Source organism: Engystomops pustulosus, chromosome 3 (assembly GCF_040894005.1).
Source record: "Engystomops pustulosus chromosome 3, aEngPut4.maternal, whole genome shotgun sequence".
NCBI lineage: Eukaryota > Metazoa > Chordata > Amphibia > Anura > Leptodactylidae > Engystomops > Engystomops pustulosus.
The window spans coordinates 174,185,039-174,197,158 of record NC_092413.1 but is presented as its reverse complement, the minus strand read 5'-3'; the positions used below and the strand labels follow the sequence as shown (position 1 = coordinate 174,197,158).

Genomic DNA, 12,120 nt, shown 5'->3' with positions numbered 1-12,120 from the left:
TTCACTGGTGGGCCCATGGTACCCCATTCCAACCCTGGCTGTGCATGTTGTATACATCTGGACTTTTCCAAGGCATTTGATACAGTGCTGTATAAAGGAGGGTCCTCACTAATGGCACATTCTTAGATTGGGATGACGTTACCAATGGAGTGCCACATGGGTCAGTATTGGGGTCACTTCTTTTTAATATTTTTATTAATGACCTTGTAGTGGGTTTACACAGTCAAGTTTCAATATTTGCAGATGATACTAAGCTGTGTAAAGTAATTAATACTGAATGTCAATAGTTTAGCATTACAGAGGGATTTGTGGAAGCTTGAGGAGTGGGCAGAGAAATGGTTTGTGAGGTTGAATGTAGATAAATATAAGGTTATGCACTTGGGCCATGGAAACTAAAAGAATAATTATGTTCTAAACAGTCAATTACTTGGTAAAACTGGAGCTGAAAAAATACTTGAGGTTATTGGTGGATGCAGGGCCGCATCTGCCCTGAGGCGATTGGTACCATAATGTGTGCGATTCGGGTGGCCATTGCCACATGAGAAATCTATTGCGCTGGCACAGATCCTGCAGTACGTGCAGCTCTGTTGCTCTGGAGACTCAGGCAGTTTGCGATGACGTCACGCTGCCTACGTCTCTTTACAGAGCGCAAGGCAGCCGAAGAGCCGGGAAGAGAACGAGAGTGCCGGTGTGACAGGAGTCGAGGTGAGTATTTATTTTTATAAAAAGGAGGCTGTATATACTAGAACATGGGGGGCTGTATATACTAGAAAACTGGGGGCTGTATATACTAGAAAGCGGGGAGCTGTATATATTAGAAAATGGGGGCTATATATAATAGAATGGTGGGGCCATATATAATAGAAAAGAGCTGTACATAATAGAAAAGGGGGGCTGTATATAATAGAATAGTGGGGCTGTATATAATAGAATAGTGAGGCTGTATATAATAGTAAAGGTTGGCTGTAGATAATAGAAAAGGGAGGCTGTATATAATAAAATAAGACCAAGACAAAGAAATAAGGGTAATGTATGTCATTTAAGTAAGTGGGGGCACAATTTAAATAACATTTTGGGGCAGTAAATCTGTATAAATTTAAATGTGGGAGAATCTAGATACAGGGGTCAGATTTTAATTAAACTATAGGAGCTGTATATAATTTAACTGGGGGAGAGGAGCTTTTATTATACATTTTTAAATAAGTGAAGAAGGGCCACATTGTAAATTCTCTATCCACTCTTTGTGTGTGTAGTGGGGGTGGGAGTAGAGTGGTCCGTTGTGTAATAAGAGGTGTACAGTATATGATTTAGGAGCACTGTTATTTTGGTGACTTTATGCTGTAAGTGACTGTGGTATATTATTGGTGCAGTGCGGAGATGGGTCGGAGAAGATGTAATCATGTTGTCTTCCTGATGGAGCAGATTGTCACCTGTGAGGTACTAGATGCTGCTATTGTCCTTGTCACTGACCAGCTAGTGGCTGTTAGCATGTGTGGTGTCACAGAGGGCCAGTGACTAATTTTAAGTAATGTTGTCAGCAATTTTTTTATGAGGTTGTAAATGCTTTTTAAAAATGGGGAAATTCAGTGGGACGAACATATCCTGGAAGCAGGGGAGGTCTTGTATTGGGGGGTGGAGCGGCATTTCATTTTCCCCTCAGGCAGCAAATACCCTAGAATCGGCCCTGGGTGGATGGTAAACATTATTTTAGTGACCAGAGCCAGGCAGCTGCTGCTTAAGCAAATAAAATTATGGGATGTATTAATAGAGGAAGAGATTCTCATGTTAAGGATATAATTTCACCCTTATACAAATCCCTGGTCAGACCACACATGGAATATTGTGTACAGTTTTGGGCACCAGTGTATAAAAAGGACATAGAACTGGAACGGGTGCAGAAAAGAGCAACCAAGATTATTAGGGGAATGGAGGGACTAGAATATAATGATTACAAAATTTGGGGTTATTCAGCTTAGAAAAAGACAGCTGGGAATGTTTCTCAAGAGCCAATTGGAGTGACAGAGGTCCAATCCAGGATGCCTCAGCAGAATGACAACCAGAGGTCGCACTAAGATTTTTCCAGAATAATACTCCTTTCAACATTTTTGAGGAGTATTTTTAGCTGAGGAGGAGAATGAAATTTTCAGTAATACATATAAATAACTCCTATGCATAAATAGTGTGAATAGAAGAATATTTACGCAAAAGAAAATCATTACAACCAATGTTTCCTGTCCCCCCAGACCTTCCTGTTCAGACCATGGCTTTTGGGCAAAAAATAAACTTTCTATTTCGTCCATGCGCCCCAGGAAATAATGCTGGATTGGTGGCTGAACAGCCAATCCAGCAGATGGACGCCCCTTGCAACAAGCCATGGATATGATTGACCAGCTGTGTCAACCTGCCAAACATAGCCATGGCTAGTTTCAAGCAGCGTCAATCTGCTGCACTGGCGGTTAGGCCACCAATCCGGCATTTTTTCCTAGGCACACAGCTGAACACAATACCCCAAAAATGGAAGTCGGGTCCACTCATCTCTACTGGCCACCCAATTTATTTTTGGGAGTGGGCTGATAACACAGATTTGCCTTTCTAAACTGGGGCTCTGGGGACATGAAGAGGGGGTACACATCACATCTTCTCTGTATGTCTATTATCCCCCTTCTGGTGTGAGAGTGCTCAGTATCAGTATACGGGGTAGGGGGGGACTATTTTTGCAATAGACACTTGTACAAGTGATGTCTACCTACTACGCATGAAAATGGTAAAACTGTCAAGTAGAGAAAATATAAGCTTACTTGGGGAACAGGGGTACACTAAAGAGTTAATATTTATTTGACAGCTCACAGATGCAAAAACAATGCAGTCATATAGGGAGGAGGGCAAGGGTCAGGTCACAGTGCTTGCTCATGTGAGAGATCAGGGAGGGGGGTATTGTAGATAGTGGCAAATCATCCAGAAAAAGAAGAAGAAAAAATGGGTCACTCCGTGATTTAAAGTGACAGCATTTATTCACCTGAGAAAGTGCTTGTAGTACGAAAGGGTCCATCATTTGTGGCGTGCCAGGAACCTTTCTACCTGTCTCCTTTGGCTACAATAAAATCTGTGTTTTTTGGTGAGTGACCTGTTTTTCCTTCTTCTTTTTTTGGTTGCCTTTATCTGAATATAACTACATCGTAGTGCACCACCATGTACAGTTGTTGCCATAGTTGTGGTTCCAGTACCTGCTCGCTGTATGTGGAGGACGTAGTTGCCTGTGTCTCTTTCTGGTTGTATTGTAGAGAGTGGGACACACTGATGGGGGCAGTAAATAAATGCTGTCACTTTAAAAAGGGGAGAGAAGGCCACCGCATCCAATATGATGAAAAAAGGTTAAACCTTTACTCACACAGGCATAGAAAAAAGTGCAACGTTTCGATTCACAATGCTTGACAAAGATTCATTGTGAATCGAAACGTTGAACTTTTTTCTGTGGCCTTCTCTCCTCTTTTTGTCTTGGACTATGGATCCTGCACACTAGGACCCTGGGCTGCGTGCATCAAACAAACAGCTTTTGCTAAATAGATTGGTAGCTGTCTTTTTCCTTTTTTTGGACAAATTGCTGTTACTTTAAATCACAGAGGAGCAGACAATGGATACCTGCCAAGTGTCTGTCCTAAGCACACATGGCGGAGGTAAGAGAGACCAAGTTTAGCTATGCAGGGAGGGAGCAGTGTAAGCTTCTTCCCCTCAGTGTCAGGCCACCGGGCAGTGTGTGACCCCTCCAGAGCCCCATCATTATGAGCCCTCTCTGCAGGAGATGGAAGAGTGGTGCAGGACAGAAAGTTCTGGCCTCCGCGGTGCACACACACTCCTACCTGCAAGACTGGCACCGAGGAGCCGCTGCAGCCCCTGACAGAAGCAGAGGGGGAAAGTCTCACAGATTTATCTGCTTGGGACTATTTTTCAGGAGTAGAAAAGGTAGTATTATCTTTTATATAAGTTTTAGAACTCTCTGAATTAATTCCTTTCTGCACCTTTTTTCTCCTTGGTTTTTCCTGCAGCAATGTTCTGTAGATCAATTCTCCTTACCTTCTTCTGCAGGAGGCTGCTTGAGTGAATAGTCAGCATTCTCTCTAAGTTGGGAATGTTTCTTAAGAGCCAATTGGAATGACAGATGTCCAATGGCAGTTTTATACACTGTACCTGGGCCTGTTATTGACTTTGTCTTTCTGGTTCCTGTAAAATTCTCTGATACTCTGCTGTTTTCTGACCTTTTACCTCAAACATGACTACTCTTAAGCTTCAAGATTGTGTACCTCAGCACACTACTTTTCTGAACTAGGGGTGTGTATCAGGTGTCTTTTATATAGGTGTCTGCTATTGTCTTTCTTGCTGCCTCTGAGATTCTGTACTACTGCTGTGATTTTGCTGTGATACTGACACTTTGTCTGAACCTTGACTACTCTTCTGCCTTACCATGTTGCCATCTTGGTTTTGATCTAGTTTGTAAGTTCTTTGTCTCATCTGTGCTTTTTCAGGATGGGGACTGGCACCCAGTTGTTGCCTGAAGTTTAAATCTACTGTGTGGACTTAGGTAACCCACATGCCATGTAATATTTATCAGGGAGTTCCATTTGGAGGTCATTGTGAGAATTGCAACAGTAGTCTGTAAAGTAGATACTTCAGTATGTGTATACAAGTCTTCTTAACACCAGCTATGTATCCACTACAATTTTAGTATAGAACATTTGTAAATGGGAAGAAATTCACCAGCTTAGCTGATAAAAAGGGTACTTACAGAAAAGTCATCTTCTGGGAATAATACTAGATCTTTTAAGGGGTCGTTGGAATAACTATTTTCTAGTTCCGTAATGGCGGACTCATAATCCAATGGCTCCAAGAGTTTAGGCTTCTCATGCTGCAAAAAAAATACATAATGTTTTATGGGTGGAAATCCAGAAAATATAGCCCAAAAAAGACACTGCATGAGGACATAATAAATCCCTCAGGCAGGTACAATAAAACCATCCAACACTATTGTATCTTATGCCTTTTATTCTCTATTCCAGAGGATGGCTATTCAAGGAGCCTTGGAAACTAGGCAGTAGTTAAGAAGCTGGCTTATTCTTTAATTATACACTTACTGATATAGGACAGGATTTTCAACAAGATTTTACTAATATTATGATTCATTGAATCTATTAATAGAATAATTCTTCTGACAACCATCCATTCATTTGCATAGAGAGTATGGGTTGTCACTAGAAACTGACATGACTGTCACAATAATTAAAGGCCTGTGGATCTTGCAGGAGCCTGGTCTCCTGGCATCACATGACTAATTTGTAGCCAATAACACCGTGACAAAGACAATGTTTGTCTTAAATGTGAAAATAAACATTATATGACTTGATTTATAGAAATATATTTGGTATTTAGATGTGTAGAGAGGAAGTTGTAGCATTCAGTCCAAGGTAAATACACTTTTATTGACTCATTTAATGCAATGTTTTGGTCCAAACACAACCGGATCATGTGCATGTGCATGGGGCCTAACTGAGTATTACTGTTGATTTCCATCTATATAGACATATACGTTAGATATTCCTCTGCTATTCAAAAATTAACCATGAGTAAAATGTACCATTTTACCAGCCTATACCGTAAATATACCATAGCTGCCACTCAGTCATTGCCCACAGGTCTCTGTTATTATGTATACATCAGGTGACTGTTTTAACAAGTTAGTAACTGCGTTGGTTAAGTGCCGTTTTATATGTATAATGGCTCTTATAACTGAACTTCAGAGCCAGTGATAGGGCACAAGTCAGCTGATTTTGTATTTAATGCTGTATAAAGATGCAAGATATTGACAGTACAGTACACAGGGATATTCTGATGATATCAACACATTTATTTAACAGTGACCTGTACAGAATGCTGATGGTAGCTTGTGCTTGTAGGGATATTTCAGGATTTTTTTTTATTGATCGCTTATACTTAAGATTTCGATCAGATTACCAGGCCTTTGGTGTTTAATAACCTCAAACATTCAGAAGAGGAACTACAGCATTCAGAAGAGTGTTGTTGCTTTGTGATAATCTATCAAGCACAGCCCTGTACACACAGAAGTAAACAATCCAAGTGACTGACGGATGTCGGACCCATGACATTTTGATATAAATGACCAATACCAAAGATGAATGATCAAAAGAAAGTTCCGGTAAAGGGGTTAAGGGGTCTTGTTAGGGTGCTTTGGGACACAAGAGCAAGTACAGGCCCTTATGGACCTCTGATGATCACTGTATCATCTATGTGCGTGGTCGCTATGAAAAAATTCCATAAATTACTTCCAACGCCTAAACAATGGTTCCATGAAGCCAACATGGTACATCCCAGCTTCATTGTGCATGTGCTATATCTACGGCATATGGGAAGTGAAACCAAATTGTACTACACCGCTTCACTGAATGACTGCCCAGGCAATGAGAGCTCCGGACCAAATCATGTGTACAGTGTATTGCAATCATGGGCAGAAATAATACTGGGCTATTTGAGACAATACAATCATCAGTCCTAAGGTCTTGTGGGTGATTTAGTATCTCAAATCACCCTGAAAGGTTCCCTTAAAGCCAGTAAATTGAGTGCACATCAGATAAAAAGTACCATTGTAATAGAAGTTATGTTGATACCAGAGGAAGAGTGACTCAGATATTAAATAATCTCTAATATTCAGTGTTAAAGATATTTAGAAAGGAAAATTGTGAATCCAGTGAATCTAGAGAGTCAAGGAAGGACACATCCTCCTTCTTCATCCCTGGAATGTACAACCAGCACATATGGCAGAGAACATTCGAGATGATTCTGGCCTCCCTCCAGCACATGGCTTTACTGAGCATTAAAGTTAATATTGCATATCACAGCTTTCGAATTATTTCCCTAATGACAGCGCTGGTAAAACATTTACTCACATGCTATGTGCTTCTGCCATATGTGTAGGTGAAGACATTGGACTATACAAGCTACCAGTGTTATGAAACCAACCTCAATAAATTCAATGTGAAATTCATGGGTTGAGCCGATTCTTAACTAGTGTTGTAGAGAGAACATCACATACTCCACATTTCCTAATACAAATAGAACCTAAAGAGGGTATTTTGGATATGCAGGCACATTGGGCTATGCACGTACACTGTCCTGAATCTGGGCTGCTTTGAAGAAGTGTGAAATGTCCTAAGTAACTCTTGGCATGGGTTTGGCACCAGGAGCTCACACCACTTGAAAGCATCTCCTGGTGCTGTGACACAATCAGTTCTCTTGGCAGAAGAAGCAACAGCTGGGATTTTCCATCAAATGAATATGAAGTTATATGTAACATTTTCTCACTTCTCTTAAGGCGTAACTCTGATTTAATAATGATTTTTACCAAATTATCCCCCCTTTAAAAACAAACAGAATGTTGCCCACATTGTCTTGCTTGATATTTTTCCAGAGTTCCAGCATTTTATGTTCTAAACTACTTGTCAGAAATCATCCTCAAGAGCATTGAAGTAAGCAGAGATTAATCTGAGTCAATTTTAAGATACCCTTACATCCCATGATGCTTTTTGTTCCCTCTAATGTAACTCTGATGAGAAGTAATTGAAGAAATTCAGCAAAGTCAGTGAGATTTCTACAAGTTCCTACAGGATACTGCATAATGTGCATTGAAAAGACTATATAGTGACTAAGCAGCTTCCGTCGTATGGAAGATCGTGGAGCATTTAATAAGTGGTAGAAACTAGCAGTGAAACAGTTACATAAAGTGTACAGTATTTACTGCGTGAGCACTAAAAGTTGAAAACCATATGAATTTAGTGTCCAAAGAGTAGAAGCTTTCTACAGAAGAGAGGATGAAATAGCTTGATATGCAGAAAATCACAGGCAGGTATGGAGGGACTGATAGGGAAATCTTTTACCCCATTATTCTGTGTAGAAAACTTCTGCATTCACAGATCGGCACAAACACGGCTCCCATGTTAGCTACACATGGAGACCAGCAACCCCTCATCACCAGCAGTTATAATTTGTAGAATTTGTAAACTAAGGATGGTTTCACAGAGGTAAGCAGACAGCTACCAGAGGGAATGGCTAAACTGAGAGGGAAAGCAAAAAACAACTGGATACAGGTAATGTAGTTATAAATACTGTAGTTATAAAGCTCTAATCTTGTGTTAGAATTTTAGAAACATATCAATATCTCATTGTTAGAATCCCAGTAGTTCCTTGTAAATAATGGAAATCTGAAAAAAAAAATCTCATTCTATACAGAAAACAGAAGGCAAAACTATAAACACAAGACAATTAGATCATCATATCCAAAAACCACACGAATAGTTACATCAGCGCAAAATTTTCTTTAGTCTGCAAAAGTGGTTTGAGACCGGCACCTTAGTGAAGCAATGAATGTCTGACTATGTGCATGACTTTACAGAAGTCCCATTACAAACAGTGATTTCACTAAGTAAAGTTACAGGGGATCTCCACAATCTGAAAATTCATGGCTTATGCTTAGATTAGTGACAGCCTGTTCATTGAGATCCTTCACTATATACCAGCCACAGCTACATAATTGTAATAATGGATGGTCCTTATATGGCTTAGTGTTATACATCTGTATGGGAGTTAAAAAATAGCACAAGATAACCTCTATACTAATGCAGGAGCTGCATCTGCCAAATAATCACATGCACGCCTTCACATGGGATAGACTGCCGACAAATATGCCCATCTATATAGTTACTATCTATCTCAAAAAAATATGTGGAGCAGTCATCTCCCTGCTCTATCATTCAGACCATGCCACTACATTTAGAGGTCATCGGGCGACTTGATCGCCTCAATACATTACACTGGGCCCAGAAGGTCTGGTGTATGGGTATCTTTCCTATATGAGAAGAATAGAACTATTAAAAATACAATATAATTGGGGGACTGGCACACATTTTGAACTGGGGCCCAGCAGCTTTAAAGGGCATCTACCACCAGAATGAAAGAATCTATGCAAATGAGCCTGAGGGGGTCCAGGCTGCATTGGTGTTAATGGAGCCTGGCGCCGCTCAGGCTCATTTACATACAACCTTTCATCCTGGTGGTGGTAGATGTCCTTTAAGTTACATCACTGATTGCACCTTCTGCTCAAAGCAACTTGCTCCGGTAAGTGGGCAGATTGAGGTGTCATGAGGGGAGAGATAAGCGGTGTTATTTTTACAGAAAAGGCTCGGCAAACTTTGTAGGGGGCTACAATAGGGATATTCTATAAATTATGGATGTTATTTATAGTAGTTTACAATAAGGAGCTATTGATTGCCAGAGCGGCACACTATCTCAGCCTTCACCAAGTAACTTCATAGTATATAGCCAGGGCAACATTACAACACATATGCTACCTGCCCAGTTAGAAGATTATTTTGTCTCTCTCTAAATTGTCTCTCTCTCTACATTGCATTGGATCACAGGCCTTCCTGTATGCCACAGGGTACGCTGCAGCCCACCACACCTCTATTTTTCACCTACACCCTCTTATCTAAGACTTTAGATCCTTCTACTCGCAACACAACCAGACAGTACATCCTTAGGCGCCACGTGTCTCCCTCTGTCACTATCTTTACAGTTAGAAGATTGCACTGTGAACTAATATTTTCTAATGTAATTTAATTCATCTTTTATAGATGTATGGATAGTATCTTATTGGCACATTTGACAATGAAGTGTAAGTCAAATTCACATTGTTTTGAGTGCAACCTAAGCACCACGAAACATGAGGCCTCAAGTTCCTCTTTGCACAATGGCTTTTTTTTGCACGTGCCTCTTCAATTCACCTTAGTTCATCTAACTTTGTACCAAATACGTTCTAGTATAGAGGCAGGGTCCTGCACCCTTGTTTCATTCAATTGCCCTTTAAATTGGTGTTTCATTAAAAAGAACCCCATCATTACTGTATAATCACTGTAAGCCTTGTTCGAGACAATTCTGGAGAACAACAGCACATGTGATAGGGCATATAAACACTGTTTGGGAGATTTATCAGAAGTGTCCCAGAGCAGAACTGTTCTAGTTGCTCATAGCAACCAATCAAAGCTCAGCTTCCTTTTTCCCCATCTGTTCATAAAATTAAAGCCAGGCTTTGATTGGCTGGTATTGGCAAACAGAACAGAGTAACTAGAATTAGAACATCTCTAAGAAACTGATAAATCTCTCCCTGTGTTTCTCACTTTGAAAATAAGGTGTCAAGACCACTTCCTCCAATGACAGGGCTTATACAGGGGTAGAATGTAATATTATTGGAGATCATCCTCTGCCTTTAATGAATCTGTGCTGCAGTAGCTGAACTGCAATGGATGTTATTCAGATTCAGACAATAACAAAAAAAATATTTGTTGCTAGATATAGACAATCCCAATGGCCGCAACTTATATAACGCTTGTCTGCCCATTGCTCCGTCATTTCCATATGACACCCATGCTTGAGGTTAGGATTTCTATCGCTTGCAGCAAGAGTGGTTTGTTCGATAACTTTTTGCCGCATTAGGAAACTGCTCGACTTATAATGTACATAATGCAGCATGCATAATGCAGTTACTAAATATTTCAGAGAACTAAGGAAAGTACACATCCACTTTATAAGGTAAGAGAAGTTTGTGGCAAAGTTCCCTCCGTGCTACTACGTCTCCTTTCTCCTTTTCCAGAATGACCCTAAGATTTTCTGAGATTCTGGAGATCTTTATACACATTTATAATGGTCTGTTAGTATTGGTAGGAATGGTGAATGGGGAACGGTATATCTACATAAAAGTTATCATTAGAAAAGTTATTTGGTTGTGTTATGAAGATTATATATAGATATAGAAAAGCTACAAACCCTCAATTCATGTAATACTGTATATAATTAATAAAATCTGTATTAAAGAATATACACTATGAGGTATACCAGGCAATATTAATACTACTAATCTTCATCTAAATGTAACAACCTCAGAACATACAGAACCCAGCCTTGCCTTCTTAAATATCTGCAACTCGCCTAAGAATCCAAACTTCCTTCTTTACAAGTAAGACTCGCATACAGACTGCCTGAAACGGAACTGTCTGATAACCACAGACCATGCAGTCTTATGGCTTGTCTGCTCCGAAAAGTTTAAACAAAGGTCCATGCAAAAAAATATTTCATCTGCACACACGAATGTAACATGAAGTCTGCCCTATACTAACGGTATACTGAATAACGCATGTTCAAGGTGACCATTATCTTCTCCCTACACTTAAAGGAGGTTTCATCATGATACAATTGGGTTATTCACACCCTACAACCTGTGGAGCCATGCAGTTTGTTGTAATGCAAAGGTAAATGTTGTGAAGGAGTAAATACATAGAATAGTAACTTATTAGCTCCGACTTTGGAGGAGAAAGCAGAGGAACACATACCTTATAATGCTATATATTTCTGACGGTGCCAGTTTTCTTACTGATATATACTGTATCTATGAAAGATATATTTACCACTACTTGTTGTTTCCTTGTCTACGACTAGATGTTAGTGTTTGCTAATGTAGGTCATAGATTAGGTGCAGTAAATAGGTAAAAAGAAAAGTGGCATCACCTACACAGCTCATTCTTGGAAGCCTCCCCTGATTGACTCTTCTCATGCTCTTGCGCTTCTTCCATGCTTCTGGACACTGCTCTCTCCTAAACACTTTCCCCTTCAGGCTCATGGTAGTGAGGAGCACAGTCTCCATAGACTGCTTGCATGTGAAGCCGTCTGTGTTACAGATCACTATGTAACATGAATATGAAAGGGAAGTACGACTTAGTCTCATACTGAAACGAAGAACTAGGGGTCACACCTTCCACAGAGACTTAAGTTTAACTTACATATGAACAGACGTATTAATGGTATATACAATACATAAGAGTGACAAGTATGTGCTGTACTACACCACAGGGAAGAATAAAACTACCACCAATGTATAGTATTTGCCTTCTTCCAGATATTATATGAGTGCTTATTAGCAATACTTATCTAAAAAATGCAGCTGAATTTTGTCATAAAATGCACCCCACAAAACCTAAGGATTGTATGGCCATGTGTCCCATGCAGCTT

General features: G+C 40.0%; 1 protein-coding gene across 10 annotated transcripts in view; it reads right to left on the bottom strand.

The window, feature by feature from the left end:
• DOCK10 (dedicator of cytokinesis 10) overlaps positions 1-12,120 on the bottom strand; it is a 180,824-nt gene that overhangs the window by 107,837 nt on the left and 60,867 nt on the right. For 7 of the 10 annotated variants that reach the window (XM_072143057.1, XM_072143060.1, XM_072143053.1 and 4 more), the window contains exon 2: positions 4,781-4,900. The exons of 1 other annotated variant lie outside the window; for it this stretch is intronic. In XM_072143057.1, coding sequence (XP_071999158.1) covers positions 4,781-4,900 — 120 coding nt within the window. Of the gene's footprint in view, positions 1-4,780; positions 4,901-5,655; positions 5,675-11,623; positions 11,782-12,120 lie in introns of those variants that run through there. 2 more of the 10 variants (XM_072143056.1, XM_072143063.1) reach the window with 2 other exon arrangements.